Consider the following 11,154-nt stretch of genomic DNA (forward strand, 5'->3'; position numbering starts at 1 on the left):
AGCGATACGTGACACTGACACCGTTCGCTGGCACCTCCTCCAAATCCATATCTGACTTGAGCTTCCACAACAAGGTAAGACTTCTGGCAAAGTTTCTACACTAAAACGCGCTCGCCCACTCGCTCTCAGGGTTTTTCTTTCACCCAGTGGATGGAAAAGTAGGAAGGGATTTTATTCTGGAGATTCGGGGCGCACTAAGCGATAGGCCCGCACTGTTCCTGTTAATGGGGCTCTACCTAGCGACAGGCTTACGCATTAAGGCGGCTACAAACGTTGAAAAATTTTTATGGAAGGAGCAAGAGAACAAAGAGTTAAGGTTCAACGGAAAACAGGAGCGCCAACTTGGTTTTTCTATCAATGGTGGTGAGTGAGCACTCGCCTGGTTGTCAATTCGTCGCATTGTCAATCTTACTCACAACCACATTTTGGGCAGATTCTTCCGCTCAACACGCTCGTCCTTAAACTGTACGAAACGTTTGTCATCTTTATCGCAATCCTGTTTAGCGCTTTCTACAACCCAGATGCGTGGGGGAGAAGCTTCGAGCTTTCTGTAAGTTTCTGGACGTTCTGTACGGTGCTTACTGTTCCTTTGGCCTCGAGCTTTCTGTAAGTTTTTGGAAGTTCTGTAGATGCATGGTGCTTACTGTTTTTCCTTCATCAGCCGCGATCAAGTTTGCCTCAACACGTTTCCGAGCATCACATAAGGTGCGGACCTCTTCGTTTTTAGTTGGAAAAAACTTCTAGCTGCATTGAGACCGCTCCCGACGTCACTGACACCCCTGGACGCTCCAAGAATGCAGACCCAGTCGCAGGTGTTTGGATGGAAAGGCATGGTGAGAACGAGCTCCCGCGCATCATCCAGATGCCTCGCGCGAGCAAGCAAGTCGATCAAGCAGCTGTAGTGAGCCTTCCTCGGCTCCATCTGGTAATCCACAATCATGCTCGTGAAGTAGCTCCAGCCAGTCTTGACGCTCCCTTTGTGATTGCAGGCAGCCATGAGCTTGACAAAGCACAGGGGATCCGGCTCTACGCCTTCTACCACCATCGCATGAAACAGGTAGAAGCTCAAATCGAATCTCAGGCTTCTCGAGCACAGGGTCAGCATGACAGTCCAGCACACAACATCGCCACGCTCTGGAATCCGCGAGAAGATCTTACTGCCAGTTGGGAGCTGCCCCTCTTGAGCATACGCGCCAAGCATTGCAGTCCAAGACACAGTGTCACGGATCAACAAGTTGTCAAACAGTTTCTTCGCATCGCCTAGATGCCCGGTTTGGGCATACGCAGAGATCATCGAGTTCCAAGACTCCAAATTGCGATCCAGCATTCCAGAAAAGAGTGACTTCGCCTCGATCAGATGCCCTCTTTGGGCATAGCTTGCTAATATGGTGTTCCACGCGGTCAACGTTCTCACGGGCATTTGGTCAAACGCGGTCTTGGCCCGGTCAAAGAGACCGTGCTTACCATACATGGTCAACAGTATGGTCCAGGAGACCGCATTTTTACACGGCCCTGGAATATTGTCAAACAAAGCTTTGGCATTTGTTGTATCTCCACTCTTTGCAAATGCCCACAGCAAGGTCGTCCATGACACGGAATCTTTTGCATCCATTTTATCGAAGAAGCGGCAAGCCTCGGGGATATTCCCGCTCCGGGCATATGCTAAGAGCATCGCGTTCCACACGATGAGGCTTGCTACGGGCATCTTGTCGAAAATAGCTTTAGCCGCCGAATGATTCCCAACTTGGGCATATGCTACCACCATGGTTGTACAGCTTACAATATCCTTACAAGGCATTTCACGAAATAGAACGTTTGCCTCCAAAAGATTCCCCGAACGAGCATTTGCGAAGATCATGGCGTTGTAGCTGATAAGATCCCTTTGTGGCATACTCTCAAACAGCTTCCTAGCATTCTCAAGATTCCCATTCTCGGCATATGCCGTAAGAATAACTGTAAAGGAGATCAAGTCTCTAGTTTTCATGGAATCGAAAATTCGTCTTGCTTCTTCCAATTGCCCAAAGCGGACGTAAGCTAGTAGCATAGACGTCCACGAAACCAAATCCCAGTTTGGCATCTTATGAGTAAAGAGGAATACTGTGTGCTCGAGTGATCCATGCTGAGCATACAGTGCGAGATATATATTCCAAGAAGAATGTCCATGCGGCATTCTTTCAAATAGATCTTCAGCCTTTTGCAAATACCCCATTCGGGCATATGCTGACAACATACCATTCCAGCATGGAAGATCCCAACATGGCATCTTGAAAAATATTCTCTCGGCATTTCCTATGTACTCTTGTTGTGATACTGCTAAAAAAATTGTTGTAAATGTTACTATGCTCCACGCGGGCATAGCGTAAAAGAAGAATCTTAAACTTTCAAGATGCCCTGTTTGGGCAAATGCCAGAAGCATGGAGTTCCAGGAAACCAGATCTGGCCGTTGGATCGCGTGGAACAATCTGGACGCTTCATCCAGCTGGCCGTTCCTGCCGTACAGGTGAAGCAGCGAGTTGTACGATACGAGGTCGTGCTGGGGCATCTCGTCGAAGAGGGCGCGCGCGTCGCGGAGATTATCGTCGCGCGCGAATGCCGCGAGCATGATGTTCCAGGAGAAGATGTTCTTGGGATCGATCGAGTCGAAAATCTCCCTCCTCGCGTCGATCGGGCTCGCCATCTTGGCGTAATTCTGGAGGACACGATTGGCGAGGAGAGTGTAGGATCTGGATTCTAGGGCATTGGCATTGCGCTGGAGGAGACGATGGACGTGGCGCGCTTGGGAGGGAGTGACGCACGACTGGATGAGGTCTTGGAAATGCGCTTCCATATAAAGATCTGGGGTTCGAATCCTTTGCTTTTGGCACTAGGGCATGGCTTTTGGAGGGTTTGCGATTGAGCGTGGGAGCTGCGACTAGGTATGGATTTCCCGGCTCGTGATTTCGATTCGATGCCAATGCGCTTGTGCCAGGCGAGGACGAGGGCGCCGCGCTAATCCAGCTATGGCCGTCCACTTCAAGTTCCGGAGCGCTGTGGCATACGATTCGATCAGCCTCGATGACCTACACATCTCGGTGCGAAATCTCAAGCAGCGGATTGTGGAGCACAAGAATCTCGCGAGCAACAGAACCATAGATTTCGACCTTGTCATTACAGATTCCCAGACTGGAGAAGGTTTGCGATTCAATCCATTCTTTGGTCTTCTCTCGTACTGACGAGAATGTGTCTTTTGTAGAATATCGAGATGAGAACTCTCTTGTTCCAAGGAACACGAGTGTCATCATCAAGCGTGTTCCCGCTGTTAGATCTAAACAAGTTTTACAAGCTTTTGACCCGTGAGTGGACTTTTTCTTTTCTTCATTCTTCTAGTGCGCCGCTAATTATTCGATGCAGGCCCAAAGTGCCTCCCAATTCAAGTGCTACTGCTCCTGTAGCTCGTCCACCTGTTGTAAGTTTCAGACTGGCTTCTGAGTCCTTTTCAGTAATCTGGATGATCCTTTTTTTCTGTCAGAAATCCGATGTCGAACCGGACGACTTTGGGATGGATCTCTTTGCAACTCCAGCGCCTGTGCCTGCTGCCAAGGCGGAGGAGGATGCCAAAATAGTGGAAATGGTTTCGAAGTCAACTTTGGAGTGGCAAAGGTGATCTTTTCTCGGTCGCTTTTCTGTTTTATTTGATGTAGTGATTTTGTTCAGGTTTGAAAATCCGTCTTTTGTTCCCCGTGGAGGAGGAAAAGGCAGAGGTAGCCTGTGCTTGCTAATTTGCGCTTAGTTTACTCACATTGGTTGTTTCAGGTCGTGGCTCAGGAGGTCCTCCTGCTGGATATGTTTGTCATCGTTGTGGTCAGCCAGGTAAGAAGTTGTTCGTTACGCTCATTCGGAGTTTCTTAGTTGATTGTATTCAGGCCATTTTATACAACAGTGTCCAACAAATGGTGATCCGAATTACGACATCAAGAAAGTGAGGCTCCCAGTTGGTATTCCAAGGACACGCTTGAGACTCGACCAAGAAGGTTCATATGTGCTACCCGACGGTTCAGTGGCGATGATGCAACCGGACGAGTACGTGATTTATTTGGAATGACTATTTCTCGTGCTGACACTTTGCTACAGAAATTTGTTTGCGAAAGAGGCGAATGCTTTACTCTCCGTAAAGCCAACGACAGAGGCACCTTCGGAACTTCGATGTCCACTTTGTCGCTCGACATTTAAAGACGCTGTGATGATTCCTTGTTGCCAATACAGTTTTTGCGATAAGTGTAAGCCCCATCCAAAATTTCCTTGTTTGATGGTGCCAACTGTTTCTGTGCGTTTCTTCAGGTATAAGACAGAACCTCATGTTGAAGGGACAATGCCCTCAGTGTGGTTCAGCGAGATTCAAAAATGATGACTTGCTGCCAAACATTGCTTTACGGCAGGCTATTGACAAATTTATGCAGTCGCAAACGCTTTCGACTACCGGGGATCAAGGTGTAGCAATACCTGGTAAGCGTTTATACTTTAGAAAAGGCTTCTTATTGTTGGATCATGCTATGCAGATGGGGACTCTACCGCGCAACACGTCATTTCTCTGTCAGAGTCGAAGCACTCTGCTGATGATAACGTTGAGGCCGGTAAAGCAAGGGAAGCCTCGTCAGGTGTAGTCAATGCAGAGAGTAGTGTGGCTAACAAGACGGATGCAAATTCACATCCTGTAATACCGAAGGATGCCTCTGGAAGTCTCAACCCGGAAGGCAACGAGGCACTTAGAGACCTTGGAGATGGGGGAAAAACTTCTGAGCCCTTTGTTCATAAGGGCGCAGATGAGATAGCTCTGGAGTCTGAGGTTAGCAAAGGTGTGTCTTTCAAACTTTGGGAAGTTAATCCTCAGCTGCACTTCTTGGAGCCTCCGGTTCTCGTTCTCGTTCCCTTTGCTTCTGTTTCCTACATTTTAGATAGGTAGATTTGAGCTGTCGCGTGACTTCTCGAGTTTTTCGAAGTCGACCGCAACAGGTTTATGTTCTAAGTCGGTTCCTGGTTTGGCTGCCTACTCAGGTGAACAAGAACTATTGAATGGTTGCGACTAACATTTTTGTTGTTTGGCTATCTCAGGCAAGAAAAAGAAGAAGCGGGCTCGTGGTATGAATTCGGGTAAGTGCTTCTCTTCATTTTGCTTTTGTTGTTGGAATGTTTGCTCACTTTAGTATTTTGCTATAGTGGATGGAGGCGGTGTGGACGCTAGTGGCAAGGTAGTTTAGCCACTTGCTGATCTTTGGGTTTCGTACTTACGTTTCATATATGGCAGGGCGAGCGTTTTTGTTATCAGTGTGGCGAGGCTGGCCATCTTGCGAAAGACTGCGTTGAAAATGCTGGAGCATATCCACCACATCCTGGCATGTTTCCGCCAGGCGAGTCTGACTATCTCTTTCCGTGACGATCTTGTCTTAACGCTTGTAGTCTATCAGGTGGAGCTTTTCCAATGGGGCCATACGGTCCGGATATGTTTTGGCCTGGACCGCCTGTACCACCGTTTCTCCCAGGCTACGCCGATGGAATGTATGGCCCTGGCCTTGGACCTGTGCCACCACCTGGAGCGTATCAGATCCCTCCTTGCGTGCCACCTCCGTACGCAAGTATTCCTCCCATGCATTGGTACGTTCCTTTCTTTCTGGAATAGAAAGAATCTAACGTCTAATTTGTTGAACAGGTTCGGTGATCATCCCGGTATGATGGGTGGCGACATGCCGCTGAGCAGGGAGGACTTTATGAAACTCAAGGAAGAAGAACACAACCGACGATCTAGAAATGACCACAGGTATGTATATGTATTTACTGTGTCGGGTTTTAGAAACACGGTTGTGGTGCTCGCAGAGGTGACTGGTCCCAAAGCAGCACTCGTGGAAGATCACCTCCACAAGACTCGAGACGTGGAAGGTCACCTCCAAAAGACTCGAGACACGGCCGTCCTTCCGAAAGCCGAGACCGCAGGAATGGCAGTGTGGAGAGGCATCACAAAAAGCCCGAGGCCGACTACGATTCCACGAGGAACTACTCTGACAGAGAGAGGTCTGACAGGGAGAGAACCTCGGCCAAGCAGTACAACAAGGAGCGGGACTACGAAAGTGCCCGGCGCTATGCAGACGAGCAGCGTCACAAGGAAGAGCGGCGCAGCAAATTCAGCTCTAAACCGGAAGAGGCACCACCACCAGCGTCAAGTCGACGATCCCAGGAGAAAGACAGCAAGAGAAGCGACCAGCCACACACTAGCAGATCATCCGAGAGCGCCAGGAACAAGCAGCACGAGAAGACGTCTAAACCACCGTCCGAGAAGACGTCCGAGAGCTCGAGGAGCAAGCACTACAGCGAGAGGGAGGCCGAGATCACGAGCACGGACGAGAAGAGAAAGGAGGAGAGCAGGAAACGAAGGAACAGATCGCGGGAGATCGAGGAGGAGAAGACCCGGAGCTCTTACGATGACAAGAAGCCCCGGGAAGATCGAAGCAGCAGGAGCTATCTACCTTCGCGAGATCATCACTCGGAGGATCACCACTCTCGTCAATCGGAGAGCTCTCGCAGTAGCAGGCATCACCACTCGGAAGCTAGCGACGATCTCGCTCGGTGGCGACCAGATCACTACGAGGAGGATCGATACAGGCATACCAGCAGTAGTGGACGACACCACCATCGGCGATAAGCTCTTTTCCAAGTTCCGGAAGAGCGAAGAACAAAAGTTCTCTATTTAACTAGGTCCCATTTAATTTGAAAGAAATGTATTCCATTTCGCCCTAATCACTTTGAGTGGGAGCTATGGCGCTTGCGACGTTCTTGCTTGTCTTGTCGGCGATCGCCGGGATTTCATCGCTCGAGGATGCGTTTCTCCGCGAGATTTCGACGGCGCGGCCTCGGCACCAGGCCGAGCAGATGATCCGGGCTATGAATTTGCTGCCGCATGTCGACGATTCCGCGGAGGATTCTTCTCCGGAGCTGGAAATGTCGGTGGAACGTCTTGTGGAGCGCCGGGTTGAGCTGGGAATCAAGGGCGATTCCGAGTCCGAGGTCACGGTGGAGGATCTTGGACACCATGCGGGATATTTCAAGCTGGAGGGCACGCACTCCGCGAGGTAAAGCGATTTCTTTCCATCTCTTGCGCGCGATGAGAGAATACGCATGGCAGGATGTTCTACTTCTTCTTTGAGTCGCGACGGAATCGATCGAAGGACCCTCTTGTCCTTTGGATGACCGGCGGCCCGGGCTGTGGCAGCGAGGTCGCTCTCTTTTATGAGAATGGGCCGTTTCACATCGCCAAGAATCTATCTCTCTACTGGAACAAGTATGGCTGGGACAAGGTGAGCTACTTGATAGAGAACTGGGTTTCTGTCTCGTTTCGGTAGAGAATGTGGTTTCTTTTCGGCGATCTCATGCTGCTTTTTTGCCAGGTTTCCAACATCATCTTTGTCGATCAACCAATTGGAACGGGATTTAGCTATAGCAGTGACGTTCGAGATATCAGGCACGATGAGAAAGGCGTGAGCAAGGATATGTATGATTTTCTCGAGGTACTTTCACCACTTTTTTTTTCTCTTCGTCTACTATTTATGTTTCCTTCTCTGTCATGAACAGGCATTCTTCAAGAAGCATCCCGAGTATGCTGACCGGGATTTCTATGTCACCGGAGAATCTTACGCTGGCCATTATATCCCCGCTGTTGCAACTAACATCCACGATCACAACAAGAAGAAAGATGGCATCACCATCAACCTCAAGGTCGGTCGTGTGGAACATTTAGTACGTTATCGTGGATCGGGTACTTTTAATTGTTGCAGGGCGTGGCAATCGGGAATGGGCTTACACAGCCGGAGATCCAGTACGAGGCTTATGGTGACTACGCGTTGGAGATGAAACTCATCAATGAGGACCAATACAAGAAGATCAGCAAGATTTATCCGGTTTGTAGCGTGGCTGTCAAGCTCTGCGGTGAGTTTGTCACTCTGGGAATGAAACGATGGCTTATAATGTGCGTTTTGCAGGAGAGAAGGGGACTGTGACTTGCCTTGCAGCTTTGCTTATCTGCCAGACGATTTTTCAGTCCATCTTATCTATAGCTGGTAACATAAACGTAAGCATCTGTTCGGTTCTGGAAATGTCATCTATGGTTTTAACGTTTCCCTTCGCAGTACTACGACATAAGGAAGCCATGCGTGGGCCAACTTTGCTACGACTTCTCGGCCATGGAGGAGTTCCTCAACCAAGATTCCACCCGAGTCGCCTTGGGTGTGAGGAACCGCACCTTCGTCTCATGCAACCCCGTGGTCTACGAAGCTATGCTCGTCGACTGGATGCGAAACCTGGAAGTGGGAATCCCAGCTCTTCTGGAAGATGGCATCAAGCTGCTCGTGTACGCAGGCGAATACGATCTCATTTGCAACTGGCTCGGTAAGCTACCATTTCACTCATGAACAGCCTCGTCGATAAGTTCGTTTCTAAAATGCAGGAAACTCTCGCTGGGTCACTGCCATGGATTGGTCCGGCCAGCAATCTTACGCGGAGGCATCGTGGGAGGATTTTAGCGTGGATGGCGAGACGGCAGGCTCGGTCTCTGGCTATGGTCCCTTGACCTTCCTCAAGGTATGTTTCTACAAACATCTGGTTCGTTTTCTAGTTCTTTTGCTTAGTAGTTCTTTAGATGATAGAACTCTAGTTCTATAGTTCTAGTTCTTTAGATGATAGAACTCTAGTTCAATAGTTCTAGAGTGTTCTAGAGTGAGTTTTCTTTGACTTGGCAAGTTCTGAAGAACTTTTCCTCAGGTCCATGACGCGGGGCATATGGTGCCGATGGATCAACCAAAGAACTCGCTGGAAATGATCTCGCGATGGATGAAAGGAGATTCGCTTGCTAGGGGAAAAGAAGAGATGGCCATAGACGAGGAGGCTTTCTTGGTAGAGACCTTTTGAGAAGAACGTAGCGAACCTGGCGTGAAGAACAGAGTCCCCTGTTTTAATCAAAGGAGGCGTTTGGAGTTCGATTCCTTGAGTCTAGTGTAGGGTTTGGGGAAACGCAGCGTGTTGGAAGAGGAGAGGCGCGAATCGATCAATGCTCCAGGGGTTCACGAGCGCTGCCCAGGGATTCGCGAGATTTACCAGTGGCGCCTCATGTCTGCCAAGATCGTGAGCGCTGCCAAGCAAGCTGAGTTACTCAAGGAGCAGGGAAATCTCTACTTCAAGAAGGAGCGCCTCTCAGCTGCGATCGATGCCTACACCGAGGTACGCTGCGCTGCTCTTGATCGGGAAATCGCTCCAGTGGATCGGTATTTCGCGTGTGTTCCAGGCGATTACGCTGTGCCCGGACGTTCCAGTCTACTGGACCAATCGCGCGCTGTGCTATCAGAGAAAGGGGTAGAGTTTTTTCTTCTCTTTGTTTCTAGTGAGGAAGCGATTGTTTTGGCAGTGACTGGGAGAGAGTAGAGGCTGATTGCTCGAAAGCATTGGAGCTTGACAAGGCTTCGGTCAAGGTTGGTGAGTAGCTTTAGCGTTCTAGAAAGCTTCAAATCTACTGTGTTGTGGGATTCCAGGCTCATTACATGCTGGGACTGGCCTTGCTGAATAGCCAACACTATGCCGAAGCTATCAAGCAACTCGAGAAGGTAGAACGCAAAGAACATCCTTTTCCACTTCTTTTGAAGATTTTCTTCTTTTCGTTTCTCTCTCGCAGGCTCTTGACTTGGGGGGAGGTGCCAATCCCGCGGCTTACATGGTCGAGCAGATCTGGCAGGAGCTTTCAAAGGCGAGGTACACGCAATGGGAAGTCGCGACCGCCGCAAGGCGGGCAAAGCAAAAGGAGATAAGGTACTGTGCGGTGTGATTCGTGGCCGGTTTACGAGTCAGATGGATCCATTTATCAGAGAAATGTGTGAAGTCGCAGCCAAACGCGAGTACGATGAGGCGGTAGCCGCGAGAGCAGCGGCCGAGACTCCAATGGAAGACGACGACATTGTTGAGAGTGACGAGAGCGAATGGAAGGCCATCTCTAGATTGCGTGAAATCTATCAAGAAAAGCTTCGCACCATCGCTGATATTTTCAACAAAGCTGCAGAATCAGATATCCCATCCGAGGTACATACATTTTCGTTTTCTAAGATCAATCCAACACGCGTTTTCTCTTTTTCACTTTTAGATTCCAGAGCACCTATGCTGCAAGATCACCATGGACGTGTTTAGAGATCCCGTGATCACGCCCAGTGGAGTGAGCTACGAAAGAGCCGTCCTCTTGGAGCACCTGAGAAAGGTGAGAAGAAACTCCTCTCTTTTCTTTCTCTGAAAAAGTTCTTCACAGGTTGGCAAATTCGATCCATGGACAAGAGCTCCCTTGGAGCCGGAGCAAATAGTCTCAAACCTGGCGCTCAAGGAAGCAGTGCAAGCGTATATGTTAGATCATGGCTGGGCTTACAAGCCTTACTATTAAACTCCATTGTTTAATAGTGGGGTTTAGGGTTTATAGCAACACATCCACTGCGCGTCCAAGGCTGTGTTTCACTGTTATGGCGCGCTTGGGGACGAGGATTTAAGAACCCAGAAAAATGGCAACAAAAACGATGACAATCGGATCCAGTATGCCAAACGCATAGAGTCGATGGCTATCAAGTATAGGCCTAAGAGATTCATCAAGTTCTCGATGGCTAGCTGGTTCTCGTAGCGCGCAGGAAAACTTTGTTTGCAAGTTTTTCACCTTTGGGATACGAGGGATGGTTTGCATAATGAAGTTTGGAACTCCTTGCTCCACGGCATGCTGTGGACGAAGGCGGTTAACATTCTCAGTGTCATCCCCGGACTCGTCGAGTCTGAACAAGCTTGTCCTTCCAAACGTCCCCGAAAGTGAATTTCCGTTCTCTCAGCAACAAGAGCATTGGCTCTCTCAGCGGCAAGGTTGCCACTTGAGAGCTCCCAAGTTCACAGAGGAGGGCCAACAGAATCCTCACGAGTAATGACATGAGCAGAGTGGCTGAGGGAACCTATGTTGTTTCCTACCGGTGGAATGGTCAGGATCTTAAAGCGGAACATGGTACTCTGAAGCTCTGTGAAGGGCTTCTGCACATCATGTGTGGCAATAAGATCATCTCTGAGGCTCCGGACTCTCCATGAACGTGAAATCAACATGTGCATGAAATTGGAAGAGTAGTTTCA

At 49.3% G+C, this 11,154-nt stretch overlaps 5 protein-coding genes across 6 annotated transcripts; 4 read left to right on the forward strand and 1 right to left on the reverse strand.

Moving 5' to 3' along the window:
• Positions 1-249: 249 nt before the first annotated feature.
• Positions 250-1,102, forward strand: LOC112340769. Its single transcript, XM_024659767.1, has 5 exons — positions 250-363; positions 434-465; positions 522-705; positions 794-925; positions 990-1,102. Exons 1-5 carry the CDS (start codon positions 358-360, stop codon positions 1,050-1,052), a joined length of 417 nt encoding a protein of 138 aa, XP_024515535.1. The 5' UTR covers positions 250-357; the 3' UTR covers positions 1,053-1,102.
• Positions 1,066-2,209, reverse strand: LOC112346861 (pentatricopeptide repeat-containing protein At4g02750-like). The gene is made up of 2 exons (XM_024676669.1): positions 1,159-2,209; positions 1,066-1,076 (listed from the first exon to the last, which is right to left on the reverse strand). Exons 1-2 carry the CDS (start codon positions 2,207-2,209, stop codon positions 1,066-1,068), a joined length of 1,062 nt encoding a protein of 353 aa, XP_024532437.1.
• Positions 2,210-2,586: 377 nt separating this feature from the next.
• On the forward strand, positions 2,587-6,754 carry LOC9663100 (E3 ubiquitin ligase PARAQUAT TOLERANCE 3). The gene is made up of 18 exons (XM_024659491.1): positions 2,587-2,806; positions 2,868-2,915; positions 2,969-3,171; positions 3,233-3,332; positions 3,391-3,445; positions 3,509-3,639; positions 3,694-3,740; positions 3,793-3,849; positions 3,903-4,059; positions 4,111-4,256; positions 4,318-4,482; positions 4,536-4,832; positions 5,089-5,127; positions 5,194-5,225; positions 5,282-5,384; positions 5,442-5,628; positions 5,684-5,791; positions 5,848-6,754. The coding sequence occupies exons 1-18, from the start codon at positions 2,802-2,804 to the stop codon at positions 6,668-6,670; spliced, it is 2,703 nt and encodes a 900-aa protein (XP_024515259.1). The 5' UTR covers positions 2,587-2,801; the 3' UTR covers positions 6,671-6,754.
• On the forward strand, positions 6,695-8,997 carry LOC9633302 (serine carboxypeptidase-like). The gene is made up of 9 exons (XM_024659569.1): positions 6,695-7,097; positions 7,151-7,322; positions 7,413-7,532; positions 7,597-7,740; positions 7,800-7,950; positions 8,004-8,092; positions 8,151-8,409; positions 8,468-8,601; positions 8,782-8,997. Exons 1-9 carry the CDS (start codon positions 6,784-6,786, stop codon positions 8,926-8,928), a joined length of 1,530 nt encoding a protein of 509 aa, XP_024515337.1. The 5' UTR covers positions 6,695-6,783; the 3' UTR covers positions 8,929-8,997.
• Positions 8,998-9,069: 72 nt separating this feature from the next.
• On the forward strand, positions 9,070-10,591 carry LOC9663101 (E3 ubiquitin-protein ligase CHIP). 2 transcript variants are annotated; one of them, XM_024659654.1, is made up of 8 exons: positions 9,070-9,237; positions 9,275-9,369; positions 9,422-9,485; positions 9,546-9,617; positions 9,686-9,819; positions 9,876-10,086; positions 10,148-10,258; positions 10,307-10,591. In XM_024659654.1, the coding sequence occupies exons 1-8, from the start codon at positions 9,127-9,129 to the stop codon at positions 10,433-10,435; spliced, it is 927 nt and encodes a 308-aa protein (XP_024515422.1). In that variant the 5' UTR covers positions 9,070-9,126; the 3' UTR covers positions 10,436-10,591. The 2 variants fall into 2 exon arrangements, with proteins under 2 accessions (XP_024515422.1, XP_024515458.1); XM_024659690.1 differs by having other exon boundaries at positions 9,302-9,369.
• Positions 10,592-11,154: the final 563 nt, after the last annotated feature.

Source organism: Selaginella moellendorffii, unplaced genomic scaffold (genome assembly GCF_000143415.4).
Source record: "Selaginella moellendorffii unplaced genomic scaffold, v1.0 SELMOscaffold_0, whole genome shotgun sequence".
In the NCBI taxonomy this organism is placed as follows: Eukaryota; Viridiplantae; Streptophyta; class Lycopodiopsida; order Selaginellales; family Selaginellaceae; genus Selaginella; species Selaginella moellendorffii.